General features: G+C 43.5%; 3 protein-coding genes across 4 annotated transcripts; 2 read left to right on the top strand and 1 right to left on the bottom strand.

Annotated features, from left to right (window-relative positions):
- The first annotated feature begins 1,627 nt into the window (after positions 1-1,627).
- On the top strand, positions 1,628-5,159 carry LOC135496768 (signal recognition particle receptor subunit beta-like). 2 transcript variants are annotated; one of them, XM_064786258.1, is made up of 6 exons: positions 1,628-1,761; positions 2,457-2,548; positions 2,723-2,880; positions 3,036-3,095; positions 3,510-3,641; positions 4,297-5,159. In XM_064786258.1, exons 1-6 carry the CDS (start codon positions 1,641-1,643, stop codon positions 4,508-4,510), a joined length of 777 nt encoding a protein of 258 aa, XP_064642328.1. In that variant the 5' UTR covers positions 1,628-1,640; the 3' UTR covers positions 4,511-5,159. The 2 variants fall into 2 exon arrangements, with proteins under 2 accessions (XP_064642328.1, XP_064642329.1); XM_064786259.1 differs by lacking the exon at positions 3,036-3,095.
- A 611-nt stretch (positions 5,160-5,770) lies between these two features.
- On the top strand, positions 5,771-14,582 carry LOC135496790 (uncharacterized). Its single transcript, XM_064786303.1, has 7 exons — positions 5,771-5,982; positions 7,603-9,036; positions 9,537-9,660; positions 10,173-10,292; positions 13,124-13,222; positions 13,782-13,879; positions 13,985-14,582. The coding sequence occupies exons 2-7, from the start codon at positions 7,618-7,620 to the stop codon at positions 14,120-14,122; spliced, it is 1,998 nt and encodes a 665-aa protein (XP_064642373.1). The 5' UTR covers positions 5,771-5,982; positions 7,603-7,617; the 3' UTR covers positions 14,123-14,582.
- A 447-nt stretch (positions 14,583-15,029) lies between these two features.
- LOC135496791 (sialoadhesin-like) lies at positions 15,030-22,173 on the bottom strand. The gene is made up of 5 exons (XM_064786304.1): positions 21,880-22,173; positions 20,951-21,247; positions 17,915-20,576; positions 16,845-17,144; positions 15,030-16,066 (listed from the first exon to the last, which is right to left on the bottom strand). The coding sequence occupies exons 3-5, from the start codon at positions 18,153-18,155 to the stop codon at positions 15,672-15,674; spliced, it is 936 nt and encodes a 311-aa protein (XP_064642374.1). The 5' UTR covers positions 18,156-20,576; positions 20,951-21,247; positions 21,880-22,173; the 3' UTR covers positions 15,030-15,671.
- Positions 22,174-23,067: the final 894 nt, after the last annotated feature.

The following is a 23,067-nucleotide window of genomic DNA, read 5'->3' as shown; positions in this document are numbered from 1 at the left end:
CTGCGGTTACCTTGGTGACGGATAGGCCTATGCGGCCCGTATAAAAGCATTTTAGTTAATTGTCTACGTCTATGAATTAACCCGCTGAATCAGCCGGAATCTAAACCCTCGTACACAATTATCCAGAGCAGTGACCTTATGAGAAGATGAGCAGCTGTTATGTGCTATAAGACTCCTATGCAGTCCATTTAGTCATCCTGATCGTTACTCCTCAATACAGGCGACAGGACGAGGCCGGTCCACTGCGTCCGGAGTGTATGCTGTAAGGTCTACGTTTCACTTTCGACCCCGACGACGGGAAATAATCGAAGTAACATCCACAGCCGCAGCTGTCAGCGCGAAATTTTAGAAGCGTTTTTAAAAACAAAAATGAGGATGCAAGAAGATTGGAAGACACTAATCGAAAAATTTCTGGGGGAAATTTAGGATAAGACCACCAGTCCCCCTTTACGGTCATAAAGACATCAATGTTGAAACCATAATTTTTCTTGGCCGATTTTGAGATTACCGTCCCTGCAGGGACAAGTGAATCGACAGGTGTGTCGGGGTGGGGGGGGGGGGGTTCCTTCCCTAGCAATATTATATACATGTACATACATATGTTATCAAGTAACTTCCGCAAAACAGAGGGAGACAGGCCAATGCATAAACAAATAGTTCGCGCTGAATGAAATGCACGTTGCAAATTGCGCGCTTTTTCATACAAAACGTTTCATCCAAAACAAATTACAACTCGTATGACGGTGGCTGGGAAAGGACATCGAAAAAAAAAATTCTCGGCGGGACGACTTTCGGGGGGACAACTTATTATGTCGGGGGGACGACTTAGTAAGTCGGGGGGACGACTTTTTATCTCGGGGGACGACTTATTATCTCGGGGGGACGACTTATTATCTCGGGAGGACGACTTAGTAAGTCGGGGGGACGACTTATGAAAGCGAGGGCGAGGCCTGGCTGTGACTGTCTCATTTCTCTCACCATGTAGACAACTTGGTAGAGCAGCCAAGACTGATTTGGCCTGGCTGTGACTGTCTCATCACTCTCATCATGTTGTCAACACGGTGGAGCAGCCAGGACTGATTTGGCCTGGCTGTGACTTCCTCATCGCTCTCACCATGTTGACAACTTAATAATAATATTGCCCTACTGCCTTTTGTTTACAACGTAGTTGACAATAATTATAGTAAGAGAGATGAGACAGTCACAGCCAGGCCAAATCAGTCTTGGCTGCTCTGCGAAGTTGTCAACATGGTGAGAGCGATGAGGAAGTCACATCCAGGCCAAATCAGTCCTGGCTGCTATGCCAAGTTGTCTACATGGTGAGAGAGATGAGACAGTCACAGCCAGGCCTCGCCCTCGCTTTCATAAGTCGTCCCCCCGACTTAATAAGTCGTCCCCCGACATAATAAGTCGTGCCCCCGAGATAATAAGTTGTCCCGCCGAGAATTTTTTTTTTTTCGATGTCCTTTCCCAGCCACCGTAACAACTTTGGCCAGGGAATGCACAACGAGACAATACTAGTACAGTCGCGCGCAAAGCAAAATTGTTTTACAAGACAGTTTCAAGCAGGTGCCAGGGGAGTGTTGCGCGAGAATGCATAGAATATTCTCGTCTGCTTGCAAAAAGACAAAATTGCCAACATGGCTTCCGAATATGAAGACCAGTTCAAAATATTGAAAATGATCCATAAAGACCTCTTAGCGGGCGATCCTCAAATAATTGGGGTATTTGTGGGAATGGCAGTTGTCATCATAACAATTTGTAAGCAAAGTTTATTGCACCTAACCTCAGAAAATCTCGGGAATTTGACTATATTTCTGCCCATATGGTAAAAAGTGTGTACATGCGCGGTGTACGCGTGTATTGTATAGGATGGATACAATGTACATGTATAGACACACGTCATGTGTACAAAAGCAAACCGATTTATGTTGTTCTTGTTTTAAGCAAAGTTTATTGCATCTAACCTCAGAAAATCTCGGGAATTTGACTATATTTCTGCCCATTTGGTAAAAAGTGTGTACATGCGCGGTGTACGCGTGTATTGTATAGACCGGATACAATGTACATGTATAGACACACGTCATGTGTACAAAAGCAAACCGATTTATGTTGTTCTTGTTTTAAGCAAAGTTTATTGCATCTAACCTCAGAAAATCTCGGGAATTTGACTATATTTCTGCCCATTTGGTAAAAAGTGTGTACATGCGCGGTGTACGCGTGTATTGTATAGGCCGGATACAATGTACATGTATAGACACACGTCATGTGTACAAAATCAAACCGATTTATGTTGTTCTTGTTTCATTCCATGTGTACAGTCCCAATCACAATTGACATCCCTTAATTTCACGTCATCTGCTTCATTGCAGATGCGTTAACCAGCGCGTAGGTTGCGCGTGCTGTGATTGGCATGGCGCGTAGGTCATGCATATTATGATCCTTTCTCATTTCAGTATACTTCCTTCTATGTGGAAGGAAGAACAAAAGAAACGGTGTTCTCCTTGTTGGATTATGTGACTCGGGAAAAACACTACTTTGGAGCAGGGTGAGTTGGTCTCAATTGCAAGTAAAACAGGCCTTTATAGCTATTTTTAGCGCTTGTTTCAAGCATGTTTTTTTTTGGGGGGGGGAACCCAGCCTAATTTGCCTGGGAGTGACAAGGCCTGTTCATTGCTCCAGTTATTATGATGTAATGAAATCACCCTGACTTACCTTTCAGCTTGTCAATAAGAAATTCGTCAACTCCCACACTTCGATAAGAGACAACTGTGGCATCTACAAGATCCCTGACCATTCAAAGACACTGAGGCTCTTCGACCTCCCGGGACACGAGAGAACGAGAAGTAAATTCATTGACAGTTATAAAGATAATGCAAGGTTAGTTTGTTGTTTCTAAACTTTTGTAATCACAGAGCAACGTTTGGCATACAATTGAAAATGATTAATCTATTATTCATAACCATTAAGTGCAAATTACAAATACAAATGACCATTAACATCTTTTACCAGAACTTTCCAATTCATTTTTTCAGAGGAGTCATTTTTGTTGTGGACAGCACGACGATTCAGAAGGAAATCAAGGATGCAGCCGAGTAAGAATTAGCATGAATTGTTAAAGACTAGTCTTTATTGATTCCTGGTATTATTAGTATCATGAAGTTTAAAATTGTAATCTCATCTATGTGTATGTCACCGTTGCAGTACATTGACATCATCTAGATGCACTCGAACAAAATTGTGTGATGGTGCTTATCAATTTGGTTCATCAGGTTTTGTAAAATGTGAGCAACGACACGGTTTGTAAATTATCAGGCAGTACTGGGCCTTATTCACCATTTTGATGCGGGGGGGGGGAGGTGCAGGGGGGAGGTGCGCACCACTTTTCATCCCAAAAGGGCCCAAATCTGCCTGAAAAATGTTCTCTCAACATGAACTCTAAAGTTGGACAGCGTCTTGGAATGTTGAAATTCTACAATTTAAAACAAATGCTTACGTATCTATTTCAGATTTCTGTACAACATCCTAAGTGATGGTGTGTTCTCCTACAATGCTCCACCAGTGCTTGTGGCCTGCAACAAACATGACCAAACATTTGCCAAGAGTTCCAAAGTCGTCCAAGATCAACTTGAAAAGGAAATGTAAGACCACCACTCTCACTGTAGTCGTAGTTCCACCTATCATAAAACCCCGTGTTTTTTCAAGACCCGTGTCTTCGCCGTGTGTCAAAAAACCCGGGGCGCACTTACACCTATCAGTGGTGTTAGATAATGGTTAATAGCCCCGGCGACAGGTGCGCTGTAGGTAGGGAGCTCTCCTGTGTTTCTTTCCCGTTGGAGGGGAATTTCGCGTGCGCAATACCGAGGCAACTACACCGCGCCATCTGTCGCCGAGTCTTAGAACTTGCAATTGCCGGGGCTATTCAGATTCCACCTATCAAAAAACCCGTGTTGAACACGGGTCTAAATTAGCCCCCGATTAGCCCCATCGAGCTCGATGGGGCTAATAGACACAAGGATTTGACACACGGGTCTATTTAGACACGGCAATTCATAGGTGTTTCATAAGTTATTTAGATTGGGTATTTTTCAATGAAATACTTCTGAGCCAAGTTGGGTTCCAGGTCATCTTGTCTATAGGTAGCTATACACCGCCAGAACCTGTGGTAGCAAAAGGGCTAACCATGTCAGTAATTACCATGGCAAAACAGAGACAGCTCATTTGCCCTCGGACAACACTCGGTTGGGAGCATATGCTATGCTTTGTGTAACTCTGTTTACCCTTCATTCATTTCAGGAACACCCTCCGTGTGACCAGATCAGCCCAACTAGAGTCCACTGAAGGAACTGGCAACAACAACACTTTCCTTGGAAAGCGCAACAAAGATTTTGAATTTGGCGACCTTCGGCCTTTCAAGGTAGAGTTTGTTGAATGCAGCGGGCGAGGCCAGAAGGACGAAAATGAAGAAGACTTGGAAGGAATTAAAAATTGGCTCAATAAAATTGCATAAATTGTTTTTTAAAAATGTTTGAATGTTGATGAAAGAAGTTCTGGAGTGATGTTTGATGTTTGTAAGGGTTCAACCTTAGCTTTAAAGGGGACTATACATCAGGACTGGAGATAACCCCCAAAGAGTGTGTTTTGAAGCATAAACTTGGCCCAGGACCCTTACATTTGAAACTGTAAGAAAGTCTGGCTCGGGTCCTGATACATGTACATGTTTTTTTCACCTGGCTTCAGGCCAACTGCCATCTTATGTTGCCTCGCATCTTTTACCTGGGTGGCTATTTTTGATGTGTGTTCTCCATCTGACGTCATGAAAAAGATCTCTCCCACCTGGAACCCAGCTCTGTCGTGACAAGACCTCTTTCATGACATTGTTCCGCCATGAAGTCCTGAATGCATGTACAGGTTGAGTGAGATTGTGTTTCTCCGAAAGGCTTATAGGTGTCTTCACTGTCACACAAATACATGTGCCCATTCATAGGTGCCTGTATGACCATCCCTGTTAGGAGTACAAGTTTATAAGAAAAATTACACTGCCAGAAAGATTTGTGATACGACATGTAGTACATTAAGTAGATGGCAAAAGTCCTCATTCATATTTTGTCAAGTTGGTGTCGTCTTCTCATATCAAAATAAATCTGCACGTCATGCTATTCTTTTGCTGGGGTATTCCATTGATGTGTGTTGTTATTTCTCTCAGAGTTTGTAAGGTAACCTGACGCGCATGAATTAAATTCCACATGTTATCTAATCTACATTTCATGGTATTCTTTGAGGTGGAGGGAGGGAGGGACGGAGGAAAACACCCTTGTACACCCGGGCAGCTGAAACAGTGGTCCTTTAAACCGGAAGGGACATTACCCAATAGCCCCAGATGGATAATTGCCCATCCCGTCTTTTATTCAACTTCCTACAGTCACAGACTGTGGTCTCAATCTGTAGGCTGGGTGAGCTGAGGGGTTGTCCTAAGTCTTGGGCGCTCTGCCAAGTCCTGCTATAAGGCTGGATAGTAGCTGTGTTTTCAAACAGAGCAATAAATGACCAGTCAAATATCCTGAGGTCCTCTGTTCCAGAACATGTCCAATCAACAACCTGGCTTCTGAAATGCATATTTTCATGGCCCAATATATTTCATATTGGCATTAAGATCGATATATACCACTGCGTCGGGAGTGTAGTGTTATCAGTAGCCCATGATATATAGTCTGCTGATCCGCTGTGTAGTGGGACGGGCCAGTCCGGTCTAGGTTAATATCGGGAGAACTTTCGTTTCACCGACTCCACTACTGCCAATTATGAGTGTTACGGTGAAGATTTCAGCTGAAAGAACCCAGGCCGATTTGTATAGCCTCGCTTTGGTAAAGATCTGCACCAGGTGTTTGTTCGACTGTTGTCATGGTTACCGATAGATTTCAAATACAGGAAGAGCCCTGCACTTACTGTGAGTGAAGGTGGATTATCAACAAGAAAGTCAAGGTACGTCTCCAAATTCTCTTTTTCTTGTCGGGGGCGTGTACAGGGGTTTGATCCCCCTGCAAATGAGACATCATGACAATGTTCTACCAGGCGTAAAGCTTGTGCGGATATTTTACGGCTGAAATACTGGGAAAAATACAGATTAAAAAAACCTTTTCAACATTGTGAGGGCGAGACCACCTCGCGATCGCTCCTGCCCTTCACGATTTTGACGTTTTACGCGCGAAGTTAAACCCCTCCATTTGCTAAGAATCCTGGACACGATCGGATGTTAGACTTAGGATCACCAATTGTAAGTGACAAAACCTGTCTTGAACAAACGGGCCCAGAAAGAAATATTTGCGTTGTTCGATCGTTCTTGATAGTTGCTAGCCTTATCCGTTCGTTCACAAAATTAGAATTTGAACATTTCTAATTGTGTAACGTACGTATCAATATGTACAGATCGCTATATGGTAAATGTATTTTATTTTCATTATTACGGATATATCCCAGTATAACTTACAAGATTTGACGAGCAGTCTTGCGATGTCAAAGACATAGCTGTGTGTCAAAGACCCTCGGAATGGGACAATACACACTTTGACCATTTCCACGTGCACTTGGCCGGTAGGTGGTTAAGGTAACAGAATCGTCCCATCTTCCTGAGAACGCCGGACCGCAATCAATAGCAGCTAGTGAATTCTTTGCTGGTAATATGAGTTGTAGTTTCGTAAATTACATTGCGTTAATTAGATGAGTGAGAAAGGATTCGATCGATCCTATTAGGTGAAACTCGCATTTCAATAGTACAATAATTAGTTACGCCGCTATATAAATTTTAAGAAAATATACGTAATATATGGTAGATATTTTTGATTAAGGTTTGGCAGTTATAAAATCTACAACGAAATCTACATGTATAAAGGAATGTTTTGTTTTCAAATCAGTAGCTCACATTGTGGATGGATTTTTGGATTGGTGTAATGTATTTCGTTACCCCTTATGCATATGATCGAAATATTTATCGTTATTTGATATTATCTTCATGTTGCTACACATCAAAGGGGGACTATAGGCAGGTGCAGCGGGGTTGAATTGACCATCTTCTTGTGGCTTATATGCACAGTAATGGCACTGGGTCATGTTTGATTTGGCAGAAAATATATTCTTCGTACACTTTGGAATTGTCTTGTGTATTATGGGGTTGGAGAGACCCCTAGTGGTAACTTTGTATACCTTTAACTTGCCTACCTAGCTGCTGCCTATAGTGTCCCTTTAAAGAGGAAAACCGTTCGTGTTCATTGTATTTACTAGTGGCGCAGGAAAATTAAAAGACTCAATGCCGCTGTGCATTTAATATACATGCAAATTCGCTGAAACTGCAGTATTTCGAGACGCCTTCAATGGAACTAATCTGAAGAACGATTTCACACTGATGGACTACTTGAGATCGCTAAATCACTCACCCAGTGGATCCGATAGTGGTGACACAAACGCATGTATGATGTAGGTAAGGATGCACCATCTTTTGGAAGCTTAAAGATAGATATTTCTTTTTGGTATAAGTATGAAGGCCAATCAGTTATCAAGTCTGTGTTGTTATGTGACCATGGTTACTATGAATTCTTTTTCTTCCAGAACAACAGCCTCAGAATGCCTAACAACAAAGTCACACCAGTCGAAGACGATAGCAGTCACGACAGCAGTCAAGAAAGCAGTGACGAATGGACAGATTCGGACGCCAACTCGGAATGCACAAACCGGACTGCCAGCATTGCCGACGACAGCTTATTCACCCATGACAAGATAGTCAAGATCATCCGCGAAAAATTTTGTAATGTAGACCCCGTGTCGAGCATTGGGAGGAAGCTGCAGATAGCTAAGGTTGTTTCTGTTCCTCTGTTGCCAATGGTTGTCCTTGTCATACAGACTGCGATTACGATCTACGGAGTCGTGTTTGCCAAGGAGGAGTTGGGCTTGGCCGTACATCAGCTGAACGAGGCGGACATCTATAACCGGTTGACTTCGAGCTTTGCGCGGGAGCGTATGGATAATCTTTTATATCTAACGACGAATAAAGTGAACAGGGCGCAGTTGACAGAAAACTTCATCCAAACGGATAAAGATTTGGCCCGAGCGAACCAACCATGGGAGCCGGTCACATACGGTAACAAAACGTACACGGACAAGGAACATTTTCATGTTTATCTTTGGACGTATCGCGCCGATACGTGGTTACGGAGGTATGGGGATCATGTACTGACAATTATCAATTTCTATCACGCGGCTGGTGCGAGTTTTAGTAAAACGGTTATACGGCTTTCTCTTGAGAATCACCACGAAAATATTTGGCGGAAATTAGTTTCTAGGAGTTATATTTTGCGCGCGATTGAGGATGTCAGCATGATGCAGACCTTGGGGCGGGATATTTTGTTACATGCAAGGTTTCATTTTGAGGAGTACATTGAGTATATAGAGTACGAAGAGTTATGGCGTGTGCACGTCACCTTGTCCAGGCGATACTCCGACGAGTTCAACAAGCTTTACAATAAAGGGTTCCTGAAGAACACTAGCGGAATCGCGGACAGAGTGGACGAAATAAGCGAGCAGATTTTATTGAAAAACACGTCATTTTCCGGCCAAGGTATCGCCGAGGAATGGGAAGTAATCACAAGGTATATTGGAGATACTTTAGTTTCTATTGCAGACATCATAAAGAATGAAACATTGTCAGCGGTCGCGAGTGAGCTGAAAAACTCCGATACTGAAGTCGTCGCTTTAGGTTGCGTTTTGGCGTTCGTGGTTATTCTCTTGCCGATCGTGACTCTGATTGCCTACAGCATGGTTGCGACGATCACTGAGTTCTCCATGGATCTCATTCACCATAGCGAAGAGTTGCTAGAGGAGAAGAGGCAGACGGAAGCCATCTTACACCGGATGTTACCCGAGACGATTGCTAAGCAATTAAAGAAACGGAAAACCGTGGATGCTGAAGTGTTCGAAGGTGTGACCATCTTTTTCAGCGACGTGGTCGGATTCACTGCGATCTCTTCGCAAAGTACACCCATGCAAGTACGTCATAAAGGTCTCATTCCACAATAGCGAGGTTTCGCAAATTTCACGAATTCCCAGCAGATTACGAATTGCAAATCTTTATTCATCTGACAAATTAACGATACACATTTTGTTTTCCTAGCTGATTCCTCTTAGAAGGATCATCAGAAATGTCAAATTAGTTTACCAAGCCATGAAATGTCTTAGACGCAGCGAATTCTGAATTCGTGGTGACGAATCACCTACATGTATCGTTACGAATTTGTTTACACTGTCGCAGCGTCTGTTATTTTCAACAGGCGCAAAGCTGGACATAAGTATGCATGTCCGCCACCTAGTTTGACTGAAGCCGAGGATACAACTGACTGCTAAATGGAACCTGGGTTACTTCAGAACTAAAAGTTCGTAAATCGTAATTCTTTCGTGAGATTTGCGAAACCTCGCTCTTGTCTTTTCACGTTGCGTGTCACTCATAGCCACATTTCATGTCTAACTTCGACGTAATGTTTATTTTTCAGGTGGTAGACTTTTTAAACAAGCTCTATCAGTTTTTCGACAATGTTTTAGAGCGATATGATGTTTATAAAGTAGAAACAATAGGCGACGCGTATATGGTGGCCAGTGGTGTCCCGCGAAGAAATGGTGAGTTTGTTTTCATGGCGGGATCCGGAGATATTAGGGAGGTTTCGCGAAGCCCTCGAGACGTTAATGTGAACGCCTATCCCATTATTGATCGACATAGTTATCATGAGGTCGAACAATTATATAGGCGCTTGTGTTCACGTTGAGGTTTCGGAGACTTTGCAAAAACTGCCAATTTGAAGGATATGATCATTTCGCCTTAAAATACCACATGTATAATGTACACTTGTTAGTTCTTTTCTGTTTCTGATAGGTGACTCTGCCAGTATTTTGAAGGCCTATTCCATTCGTTCAAATTTTTGAAAATTGTGAATACATGCTGAACATACATTCAAAAATGCCGTTGAGTATACGGGTATACCAAGTACTATAAATGACAAGTTTAAGCGAATTTGCGTGATTAGTAACTGCACTACGGTTTTTTTCCTGATGACCTGAGCCACAAGAAAACATAATAAACACGATTGGAGCAGGCCTTTAAAGACGAGTTGTTATTTACCGTTTTATTCCAGGTGATCGGCATGCGAATGAAATAGCTTCCATCTCTCTGGATCTGAGGGACGGCATAGAAAGAATGCAAATACCGCACATGGTCACGCATAAGTTACAGTTGAGGATAGGACTACATTCTGGTAAGTTGCCTGCCATATGAGCTTTTGCTATCCGGGCCGTTTATATCGAGAACTGATCCATCCCCATGCAGGTGCGTACCTCAAACGATACCCGGTGGCCTTGATTCAGAATGATATTCAGAACGGCAATTTTGTGGGACATACATATAGTTATGGTCAATGCACTCTTGCACTTTCTATGCATTCTTGATGAAAGCCTGGCGGTTTCGCAAGGTCGCATAGCGAATGTACATGTACACTCCGGACGTAGTGGACCGGCCTCGTCTTGTCGCCCCGGGCGATCAGGATGACAAAATGGACTGCATCGGAGTCTAAGCGGATGATGCAGGGTGGCTACAATTAAAGTACGAATGTAAATTACATGTAATTTTTACCGAAGATTTTTTCTCAAAATCTCCGTGACTTCCATTTTCTCAAAATCTCCGAGACTTCCATTTGCTCCTAAAACTTACACTCCGGACGCAGTGGACCGGCCTCGTCCATCACCATAAGGAGATCCCATGAGGATGACGCAATGGACTACCCAGGAATCTATACTCAAACTAAGCATAAAAGATAATTTACTGCATGGTGTCGCGTAAATGAATTACCAATTCAAAGGGCTTCATGACCACTGACCCTCGTATTTTGTTCTTCGGATTTCGTGCGGATGGCGGAACCTGCCTATTAACCACAAAAAGGACAAAGAAATTGAAAGACAGGTGAAACCGCTACGCAAACTCTATCCATAAACTGCTGCGCAAAAACCACCATTTGGTTAATTCACGGCCGTCTTTTCTTAATTGCTAGGAGTTCCTGGTTAAGGTAAATAATTCCGTACCTGCTACCGATTCGGTTGATCGAGAGGGTCGTTAATGCAATCGGTATGCAGATGCATCCATTGATGTGCATCGTAAACAGACAGAATGGAGTTGTCATGGAAACGTGACAAACATTCCGATCACCGGATTCAAGGATGGGCGGGATATTGCTCTGGTGACGCAAATATTGCGTGATTTATTGCCTGGGCGATTAATTTGGTGTGGGTGTTCTATGGTACCAAATGCTCGTCCCAATCCCATCATACGTTTACATACCTCTCAGTGCGGACACAATTATTTAGTCAAATCTGACAGGGTTATGTCATGTCAGCGTCTGTAAAATATTTATTGAAAGACTCTGGTCATGTTAAGAACTGGCGAAGTCGGTCTCCATTGAACTTTATATCTCGGTAGATTTGACAGCACAGTCGATTGGCGGCACTTACTGTATTTTTTTCACTACAAGTCAAAATGAAATACTCTTACATAAAAATGTATTTCTCCTCTAAATTGCTGGGTCCACCAAACCCCATGCATATTCATAGATGTTTTAACTGAATGGTGGTATCGTCTCAAGAATGAGTTCATGCCTACAAACCCGGGCAAGGACATCACTGCGCAAACCTACTGAGCTTCTATAAAACAGGTCGGACTCGGACCATTCCCTACGGAGAAACTACTCCCGTCCACTGCCTGCGGCAACGCGCTCTTGATAAGGTCAAGTGGCCGAGGACAAACGCAAAGGACTGATTGCGGCTGCGGGTGTTCCGTAGCTGCATTTATCACGGGTTTATGCAATAGACTGGGAGACCGGATGCCCGTCAATTTACTGCCCAGTACCTTACATGTATGTCGTGATGAATACCTTGTTGCGCTAAATTAAAGGAAATAATAAGGCTATTCCTTAAAGGCCTACCGTTCGTCAATTATTTGAAATTTGTAATTGAAAGTGAAAATTTCCAAATGCGTTAATACGTACCAAATAATACTTTCAGCATTGCCGTCGTGTAGACCGATATACAAATACTATAAATATCAGGTTTCAGCAAATTTGTATGCATAGTAACTGCACTTCGGCATTGCATCAGTGGCAGGGTCTGGTGGTCATTGCCCCCGCGTATCTCATAAACCGACGTCTGTTTACTGATGGGGGTTCATCTCATACGGGACCACCAGTAATTACGAACGGCGTACCCCTTTAAGACCATTTCAATCCCCGTGCTACCTGAAGAGAGCGAGTCTTCTTCAGAAACTGATCATTATCAATGCGCAATCTTGTGCGGAGGCAGTTCTGATCAATATGATTTAATCAAGATGGCCGCCACGGTCGATGCCGGAAAAAAGATCCACATATTGCCTCTATGGCTAATTATTACAGGCACGCTGTGCACAATGCAACTGCTCATCATGTATTAACATGTGTACTAAATAAAAACTATTCTAGCTTGTAACTGTGTCATGTTTTCATGAACACCCTATATGATATTGCCTGCGGAATAAATAAGTGGACTTCGAAAAGGCCTCTTGAGGGCTGCACGGATTCTGACCATTTGTTGTTGGGCGATCACAAAAATCAGGCAGACACCAAGACCCGGTTGTTCAAAGCTTGTTAGTTTAGAGACTGATAATAAAACTCAGCGGTACCCTTGGGGTGCCGCTTAAACTTGGCGGAACCCCATGGAAGAGCCCTTGAGGTGGTGGCACAGCGGGACAAACTTGGCGGCACGCTATATACGGCACGCAAGATACATGTACATGTAACGGTGGTTAAGCAGCGGCCAAGCCACCGTTAGCAGATGGCCGAGCTTTGAACAACCGGGCTCAAAATCATAAAATGCTAATTCAGAAGAAGTGTAACGTATTTTACAACGATAATAAATAGGAACTTAAAGCATTCCGTCAACTTATCTGGGGGACTGGAGAGTGCATTGCTCGCGAACTATGATTAAAGTTCAAAACCATGTGGTAAAAAGAGAATTGGTGCAGCTTTTCGGATTGTCTCATCTGCCTATCTGTTCACTTTAACTGCAGGACCTTGTGTAGCTGGGGTTGTTGGCAACAAGATGCCACGGTACTGTCTGTTCGGCCATACCGTCCAAATTGCTTCCAAGATGGAGTCGACAGGCGTAGGTAGGTGGCTCGCTCGCTGGCAAGCGAAATCACTTTGGTGGTAGGCCTAATGTGATTGCCGAAATAAATTTAGGAAAGTGAACTCTAATGTCACCGATATAAGACCGGTTCCGAATATCAAATAAGCTAGTTATCAAGCTCATAGTCATTCAGTGCCTTTAATTACATGTCTGCCGGCCAAAGAGGATTTCCTTTATGGCCTGGTGTTGGCCCGATGTCCCCAGAACCGGGACAACTTTGAGCGCGGGACCTCATCTATAGGACGGGTGACCGACGCGTATGATGCCATGGTAGAGGAAGCGTCTAGGACACCTTGTAGTTCGATGTCCACAGTTGTGTTTCGAATTCGAATTTCAGGTACATCTGCGGTTGCATTCCGTTCTTGTGCCTTGTTAATTGCAGTCAAGTTATTTACTTGATGATCGTGTTCGGAGTAGTCGCGGCCCAGCTGGTAGGCGTTTTTGTATGAAAAAACAATATTTACCACCCCAAATTGTCCCTTAATTATGAGAATAAGGTTTTTTGTCATCATCCATAACGAGTTCGCTATTCTTTGCAGCTCAGAAAATTCAAATCACCTTAGCGTGTAAAGAAAGGCTCGACAAGTTGGCTGGTCACGTGTATATCACAGAAAGGCGTGACGTCATTCAATTGGAGGTAAGTCGACATGTTTCTGGCATCGGTGGCGAATGAACCATCTGATTCTTTTGACTGAGTTACGTTTAAAGACAGTGATTAATTATATGTTGTTCCTCCTCGCAGGGGATTGGAGAGGTGGAGCGGTACTTCCTAATCGGTCGCCGAGACACGATGGAAGCCATGGATAACCGGCAACAACAACCAAAAGAATCAAAAACTAACCAGAAGGACAAACAGTCATCGGACGGTGTAGGGACTTGACACGAGCACGCTGGGCCCAGCACTCCGGGCCCTTCACGCAGGACCTGGTTCCGAGCCATTTCACGCACAAAATTGCTCAACGACGCAACCCGGCGGTGGCGCTTCATACGCGTGCGGGCGACAGTCGCCAGCGCGGGTAGGCGCTTTTTCTCCATGATCCGGAGACTATCTAGTTTTCACTTACCGACGTTATTCTCCCCTGTTCGGGCGTCTCAAGCATCACAAGTTGGAGAGAGTCTACCGCCTTCGCCAGATGGCGAAATCTCAACACTCAGTTAATTTGTCTTAATTCTACTAGTACCTACTCTTCTGGCAGACCGGGAGGTTTGCAGCCTAACTTCTGGTGTTGCCGGCAGCGTCATGATATTTAAACAACTTAAAAAATCAAGAAATAACATGTTTGAATCTTCCATGTATCTTTTTATTCAACAGAAACAACAAAGCACACAGAATATTCATGCATATTCTCTCTGCCAGCATTAGCCTCCATGTTGTATCAGTCACTGAGCATTATACACTGCGCGATATACACTGCGATTGTTCAATGTAATAGGAGTCAAAATGGCCGGGGCCATATAGTTTCGTTCTCACTTGTCTTTAGGGGTAAAATTACAAAAACCTATGTCATTTAGAATTAAAATGTTTCAACCAAAAAGTTTTTAAAGCATCATTTTAACCATATCACAAACTTGCATGTGACTAGAGATCCTAAACGTCCTAAAATAATGAAATGGCCTACTTAAGTGGTCGTGGCCATTCGGAGGCAATGGCGGCCAATTCAAGCAGGTACAGAACCACGTCGTCATTATTTTATATGGTCCTGCGGAAGGAAGATGGTTCTGTTGGTGCAGAGAAGCGTCGGTTCACGCGGGAAAATGTGCATAACGTATAAAACTATCAATGGATGATGACATGAGTAAAAACAGCAATATCTATCGTTACTACGTGTACGTGTGCCTATTATCTATAAGTTTTTGTGCGATAAATGTTCAGTAATTCCCATGCAGTCATGGTGGATGGTAGTTGGTGGAATATTTAAGATCAGCTATAAAAGGGAGTTCTCCCCGACATAAAGCCTGAGGGGGTGCACTAGGTCGGTGACTTTGCATGTTAACGTTATAACTTTGCCCGTTATTGGCGTTGCCATTGGTTTCATCCGAAAAGATGGCCTGAACTTTCAGAACTACAAGTAGTTGAAAATTGCAATGCCGACAAATGCAGTAGAACCTCTCTATTGGGACTTTGGACTGACAAAGGCTTTCCTTGATAGGGAGGTGTGCTGATTATAGAGGATGTCAGAATTAATGAAGAGACAACCAATTTGGGACCAAAATAAGTGTCCTTAATAGAGAGGTGTACGCTTAAGGAGATTCCACTGTAGTACTTTTTTATCTGGATGCCCCTCGGTGAAATCGATACTGCCAGCAGGTACTGGTATTGTGTCTTAAGATTTTCCTGTTTTGTTGCAATGATCTGTACTATTTCGTCAAGGTGCACACAGCTACATCCATGTGTCATACCTACAGTGTACATGATACACCTTCTTCATTTAAACACCAGTGACCACTGAGGCAAAAAGGGCGACCATGGTTGCACCTGTGAAATAGATGCTCATGGCTGCAGGCCCGTGCAATAGAGCAGCCGATCTCGTAAGAAATAGTCCTACTTTTGTGTAGCCCTCAACCTTTACGCTTCCAAATTCTGTCACCGTGGACACGGTGACAGTATATATTGTGTAAGGTTGTAACCTAGTTAAAACACTGGACGGGTTAGCCACGTCCTTCGAGGGAACAGAAGCTGTTGCACCTTCCGTGGCTGGCGAGATGACGACCTTGTAGGAGGTAAAGCTGTCTGATGGTTCTGTGGGTTTCGCCCAAGTGATGGTGGCGGCATTGCTTGTTATATCCGAGGCCACGATCACTATTCTCGAGCCGAGGAGCGGGCCTGAAAATATCATGATGAAATTGAGAGGCGCTAGGGCGTACTCGGGGCCGGGAGGATTTCGCGGGATGTGAACGACCGCCACGTCCTGGGCAATTCTTTGGAAAATATCGTTATCTAGTACAGTCGACTCGCAAACACCCGATCCAAGCATATGGACTTGTTTCGTAACGCTCTGAGCTCAGTTATGTATATCCCAGGGGTGTTAATGGTCAAGAGAAAATGCGGCCACTACAGCCTCCTCACGGACCCCCTTGCTGGTGGGTATGTTGGCTCTATGCGCTCCGATCGAGAGCTATGTGTTCTATGTGTCCGAGTTTTAGGTATGGTTGGCAACCTTAAAACCCTATCATCTTCACCCTCAAGCCGTGAACTCTTCGAAGCCGCTCCGACGAACGGGATACCTCTGGTAGTTCAGGGCCCGGTTGTTTAAAGTCTGATTACTTTGGCGACTCCTAAATTTTAGTGACCGCTACTTAACTGAGTGGAACCCTAGGGGTGCCGCTAAAACTTGGCGAAACCCCACTGGGCACTAGAGTCATTGTGATTTCACTGATTTAGTGGTGGTATTGTGGCAGCTAAGCTTAACGGTGTAAACTTTGTGGCACGCTAAGGTAAAATAACGGTGATTTAGCGGCCGCTAAGCCACCGTTAGCAGATAGCAACGGTTTGAACAACCGGGTCCAGAGGTCAAACCCCGGGACACATATTGAGCTTGGGACGCATAAACTGCTGGATGAAAATGAGTCTCGAATGTAATATCCGGTAATTAGATACTTACCCCCAGCTTTTACGGCCACGGGCTCGGAGAGGTCACTGTTGTCTGCCACGCCAGAGGATGCTATTACCTTACACGTGTACACCCCGTTATCCGTCCAGTGAGCGAACGATTTCTTGAGTAAATTGGTTGATGTTGTCTGGAGAAGGACTCCATCTTTCAACCATTGATATTCTTTTATACCCGCTTCCGACTGTACACACGTGAAGGACATTGAATCGCTCATTCGTAAGTAGAGAAAGTTGCCTGTTGATCCGTCAAGTCCAGATCCTGATGTGCTCAAGGTTGGTTTAGCGAGTTTAGCTGCGAAATAACAATGGAATCGTAGTTTCACCCTTTCAAAACGATGTGAATGCCAATTTCAAGGGTGGGAGTCGGTTCTTTGTTTTCCAGAGAACTGACTCTCACCATTTAAATTGGCATTCACCTCACAATTGTTGGAGGATTTCAAGTTTTCGCCAAAATGGTGGTGCCTGTGGTCAACTCTTAAAGGAGGTACACCGTTCGTAATTACTTGTGGTCCAGTTTTAAATAGAAATCCACTAATACACAATGCCGTATTGCAGTTATTATGCATACGAATTTGTTTAAACTTGGTATTCATAGTATTTGTATATCAGTCTACACAATGGCAATGTTGAAATTTATATTTTTTACGTATTTCTGCAATTGGACATTTTTTATTCCCCAATATTCAGTTACAAATTCAAAATTTTTAACGAACGGCGTATGCCTTTAATTCTTTGAATGATTTGCACGCGTACAACCATACTCCATGCGCAGTGACAGTAGTGTGATGAGGCGCCGTCCTACTCTGCTTGAATATTATCGCTGCTACTCTGAATAGTACACCCTGTTTAGAAAGAAGTTCCTCCGCCACTGCGTCAAAGAGGTCCTCCTGATTACACGGCCACCTCACGTGATTTCAGAAATTCGTAAAATGCGAAAGCTAAAAAGATTTATGGAATGGCTATCACATACATTCTAAACCATCAGAGTGTAACGGAGTCCGGGTCGTAGGAGTGGATCACAGGCTTGAGTGTCAATATGTATCACACAGGTCAACAGCTTACCCGCTTCGATGTCAACCAGTGTCAGAAGAGCAATAATGTGGAAGATAGTAGACATCACCATATCATTTGCGGCAGAATCTGTCATGAATAAAGCAAACTCGTTCCTGTTCTGTGTTCCAAATTTTGTCTCATTCAGACACGTCACTGACGCTTCTTGAGTCGTCAGAATAGACATACCAATTGGAGATCCATATACAGTGGAACCTCCCTTAGCGGACACTTCGCTAAAAAGGATGTCCATTTTATTAAAGATGCTTGTTTTGGTCCCAAGTTGGTTGTCTAACTTGATTTTGACCTCTCTGTCTCTATGGAGAACGCATTTGTCAGTCCAAAGAGTGTCGTTAATAGAGAGGTTCTACTGTACAGCGTAAATGCCATAAAAGACACATTTTGGTCTGCAATAAAGACGTTTGAATTCTCTCTTCATGAAGATGTAAATCAAATAAGGCTATAGTCCATGTTCAAGTTGAGCCAAAGGCTTGTGGAATATTGTAAAGAGACTGTCGTTTGAAATGACACAAAACATTGATATGTGCAGTAAAATATTCTATTGTGAAAAGGTCGCAATCGTGTTGTTAGACATGTGCTATTTACAAAATGTTCCAATATTCTATGCGTTATAGTCCGGGTGGTTTCCATAAAGGGACAACTTGGGCGTGGTATTTACCTGGCCACCATGTACCGTCACTTCTAGTGTCACGTATATAATAAAGATTTTTGCCAGTGTTGCTAGGCAGGTTTGGACAGGACGTGTGAATTTCAGGCAGGACAATGGTTCCACCCCATTTTAGCGCATCTTTGTTCAATGCAGTTCAATATTTTTTTCTCCAATTATCCTGTTTGGAGAAGTCACGGTACTGCCGGAAGCCAATTTTGTATGTAACATCAACACATATCATGCCCAAGTTGTCCCTTTAAAGCAGTAGAAACGACGAATAGGCCGTGGTCCACTTACATTTTATATCATTAATTGTTCATCGATCCGTGTCCGACAAAGCTCACATGAAGATTTTATTCAAAGATGAATCGCCGTTTGAATACCGCAACATTTATGCATGTTAAAATGTACAATTTATCCACGATCTGTGATTCTAACATTTTGGCTAATATTTATGGTACACGCTATCATTACGGTGGCTAAAGGTATCGGTTTTCCTAATAAAATACGTGCTTACCTGGAGAGGAAATGACGACACAAAAGAAACATACAAAAGATTAGTTCGAGCCATTTTGAGGGGCGTAAGGACCGCATTTATTATGTTTATCCGATTGTACCCCTCCAACACTGTAATGGGAGGGGCACCCCCTAGGCACCCCCTAAAAGCACCACCCACTACCCATGCACTACCCACTACACACCCACTACCCAGTACCTTTGGGGCCATATCACTGTGCAGCCCATATCTCGGGATTGCTTGTACTCGCCCCCTTTACTTCCATTGTTTACCGGTAGTTAATCGCCGCTGGACCAAATGTTAAGCCTACCTCAGAGGTTTCTAGGCTTATCTCTGCCTATGACTAGATGACTATTCACATAATATAACATGAGAAGTTTACTGGTTTTAGGTAGGTCTGCAGTATTACAGTGTGAAATAATTCTGCTCCCGAAAAATCGGTAACCAAATGCCGATAGTATCCCGTTTTGGTGTGATTTGATCAGACTTCGACGTGATTTGGTTCATTCAAGCTAAACCGTGATTGTACTATTAATCCTGCTTTTAAGTGATTCGCCAATCACGTTTTTGTGTGAATTACACAATCATGTTTTTATGTGATATAAGCAGTCAGGATAAAGCGTGACAAAGGAACAATGACCGCCACGACTGTATCAGAGTCCAGAGTTTGGTGTAGTATGTATTTGTTATGTGTTTGGACATTGGTGGTGGACGTTTGCAATAAAAAAGAGTTACGCTTACATTATTTGTTGTTATCGTGCTGTGGATTTCTAAAAATCAGTAATGTTTGCACGGGTAGACACCCGGGTAGACCGTTGCACAGTGTATAGTAGTGGGACGGGCAGCAACATCCAGTCGAGAAGGGTAGCAATAAAACACGGAATATGGCCCGGAACGAGAGGTACTGGCCGGGTAGTGGGTGGGCAGTGGGTAGCGCTTTTAGGGGGTGCCAATGGGAGGGCCTTGTTTCGATTGTGTTGCAAAGGTAAACCAATACCTTTACCCACAGTGATAAATCGTTCGTGCTCAGAGTGGGACACACAGGTGTCACACAGCTACAGTTCCACTTGCCCTACTTTTAAAATTCTCCATTCAAATGCCAGCGACGACCGAGGCAAACAGGGCGACCATACCTGCACTTGTGATGTAGATGTTCATGGTTACGGGGAGGTGCAACATGGCAGCCGCCCGCGTAACAAACAACGCAGATTTTGAATAGCCCTCAACCTTTACACTTCCGATTTCGGTCTCAGTGGATACTGTAACTGTGTACACCGTGTGAGATTGAAGGTTCGTTAAAGCACAGGATGGGTTTGTCGCATCCTTCGTGGGAACGATAATGATCGCCCCTTTTGTGTCTGGCTTTAAGACGACTTTGTAAATGGCAAAGCTGTCTGATGGTTCTGTGGGTTTCTTCCAAGTGATAGTGGCCCCACGGCTGGTTATGTCCAGGGGATTGATCTCGAGTTCCGATCCAAGGACTGGGCCTGAAAAGATATGTTGGGCGTAAATTAGAAAAGCGAAGGCGAAGTCCGGCGCGGCCATGATGGTCGTGTTAGGCCAAATGACCGACCTCGAAAATCCTTGTTTGAAAATCAAGAATTTAATCCCCTGAGGAAATTAGGTGATCGAGCATTTTGTATTTATATCACCCATGTGGTTGAGGAGGGGTTCCATTCTCAAAATATCTCTTGGCATGGGGGTTTTCCGTCTAAAAATGACATGGCGCTGCGGGGGGGGGGGGGGCTACAAGAAAACAGGGTGGCTATATGACATAACATGGCTTAACAATATGGTGGTCAATGCGACCCAGTTAGCGTCGGCGTCAGGACCAAATGCAAACATTTGTTTTGATACTTGCCCCCAGCTTTTACGACCACAGGATTTGAGGGCATACTGTCTACCGCCATGACTTCCGTTGTTATACACGTGTATGATCCGTTATCACTCCAAGCGAATATCTTGTTGAATTCACTGGCCGTGGTTGTATTCAAAACGACTCCGTCTTTCAACCATTTGTATCCTATGGACACGACACCGGGTGCATTTGTGCAACTGAAGGACACCGTGCTTGTTATTTGTATATAGAGAAGACTGCTTGTCGATCCAGCCAATGCAGCAGGTACGGTCGCAGCCAAGGTTGGTGTGGTGGATGCACCTGAAAATAAAATCGGACAACGTCATTTCGGCGACCACAGCCAGTCGGTAGTCAAATTTGTATGGTGTAAACGCCGTGCCGATAACTGTGGTCCAGGAAAGTGTAAGCTACGATAGCAAAAATCATGTTAGCTCTTTGCAGCCCGATAAAAAGGAATGTGACTTACCACAGAAAGAGCTGCTGAATCTTTGAATAAATTTGAAACTAATTGGGTCAATTGAAGGAAGTTAACTTTATCGGCCGGAAGCCAGCCGTTCGTGGATTTTTTGTATCTGTTGAAGGCTTGGCGAAAACAGGACTCGCAAATGTTATGAATGACAAGGCGACAGTTACGTTACCGGCGTATATGTATGTATGAAATGTCCCAGGATATGTCCGGGGAACAAAGGATTTGATGCGCTTTCAATCTCTGAGATATAGACGGTTGTTTTCTCTACAGATTCATATACACAGTACCATAATCAGCCAAAATACAGTCGGGCCGGATACTTTTCCAGTGGGGGCATTTTCGACTACTACACCAAGCTTCACAGGAAACTTTGTAATTCCATCGAGTCACAAACATTTATCGAAATTTTTATAAAATATGCAAATGACAAGAAACGGCTACAGAAATGGATACAACCACTTACCCGCTTCTATGCCAGCCAGAGCCGCGAGAAGAGCAATGAGTCGGAAAGTTGAGGAAGTCATCATCATTCTCCACTGAATCTGATTTCTTTTAAACTTCGAAACCCAAATCCGTTCCAGAGTTCCAAAGGTAGTCTCAATGATATCAACGAATAGGCCTACTGCTCATAAATTTCAAAAGATGGTTGCCTTTCAAAAAGGGTATTGAACTTTCAGTTCGTAAACGTGTCCAGGACAAGAATTCATATCTCATCGTCATTTCTCTAACGTCAAAAAATTGTTTGAATTTTTTTTCTCAGATATTAAGGGCATTGTCGTCAGATGTCATTCAACGGGTGATATAAAATAAAGACTGGGAATACTTTTTTTCAAAAACTCCACGTACATTTACACTAGGCCTTTCTGTACAAAATTGAAGTTAAAGCATTTGCTAGTATTTATTCATATCACCCATTATCGAGATGGCAATAGGTGCTGGTCCCTGTCAAAAATTGCGTGGTCTAGCATTCAGCTACCGACTTTAGGAACGAATTATTAGTATCGAAGTCCATTCAGCTGTTTTCCGATCATTGCCTCGGTGAGCTGGCTATCATTCGTGTTCCATAGTCTGGCGCTAAATTCGACTGGGTACTCATTGACAATGAATATTCCTTACGTAAACGCCAAAGACAAAAATTCGTAACTCATCGTGGCATCAAGTCATGTTCTTTTGTACAAAATGACACTCTTGGAAACTCTTGATAGATGAGCATATTTTTAACAGGTCTCCTTCTATACTTCATACCTATTTTTCAAAATGCCAGATGAATAATTATCAGGACGTTACAAAACCTTTCATTTTGCAAAGGTAGAATGGCATGGCATTGAAATCTCGTGTTATTTGGCTGATCCGTGACCGACAAAGGGACCGCTCATAAATTACATATTGTACATTGACTAGGTTCAGAAGCGCGAGCAGCCCCTTGATGGGCCTTACAGCTGTGAGAGAGCACTTTCACCCCATCAGGCCCCCGCTGATATCTGCTGTACCAAGACTCTCCCAAAATAGATTAGTCTATAGGCTATACATGTATGCTTCGCGCCAAAGCCACAATACATGTAGATCTCTTGTTGTGTGCAAAGTGTTTAGAAATATTTGCATATGTGAAGATGGTGGATCACATGGTCACATGCAAAGCATGAACTGGTCA

This window comes from Lineus longissimus, chromosome 12 (assembly GCF_910592395.1).
Source record: "Lineus longissimus chromosome 12, tnLinLong1.2, whole genome shotgun sequence".
In the NCBI taxonomy this organism is placed as follows: domain Eukaryota; kingdom Metazoa; phylum Nemertea; class Pilidiophora; order Heteronemertea; family Lineidae; genus Lineus; species Lineus longissimus.
This window is presented reverse-complemented; position numbering and strand designations above follow the sequence as displayed.

Coding starts and splice junctions, on each gene's coding strand:
- LOC135496790 (XM_064786303.1), top strand. CDS start 7,618: ATGCCTAACAACAAAGTCACACCAGTCGAAGACGATAGCAGTCACGAC. Junction 9,661..10,172: donor TGGTGTCCCGCGAAGAAATG/GTGAGTTTGTTT, acceptor GTTTTATTCCAG/GTGATCGGCATGCGAATGAA. Junction 10,293..13,123: donor GAGGATAGGACTACATTCTG/GTAAGTTGCCTG, acceptor CTTTAACTGCAG/GACCTTGTGTAGCTGGGGTT.
- LOC135496791 (XM_064786304.1), bottom strand. CDS start 18,155: ATGGACATCCTTTTTAGCGAAGTGTCCGCTAAGGGAGGTTCCACTGTA. Junction 17,145..17,914: donor ACTGGTTGACATCGAAGCGG/GTAAGCTGTTGA, acceptor GTTATTTCGCAG/CTAAACTCGCTAAACCAACC. Junction 16,067..16,844: donor CGTGGCCGTAAAAGCTGGGG/GTAAGTATCTAA, acceptor TGATATTTTCAG/GCCCGCTCCTCGGCTCGAGA.
- LOC135496768 (XM_064786258.1), top strand. CDS start 1,641: ATGGCTTCCGAATATGAAGACCAGTTCAAAATATTGAAAATGATCCAT. Junction 1,762..2,456: donor AGTTGTCATCATAACAATTT/GTAAGCAAAGTT, acceptor TTCTCATTTCAG/TATACTTCCTTCTATGTGGA. Junction 3,096..3,509: donor GAAATCAAGGATGCAGCCGA/GTAAGAATTAGC, acceptor TATCTATTTCAG/ATTTCTGTACAACATCCTAA.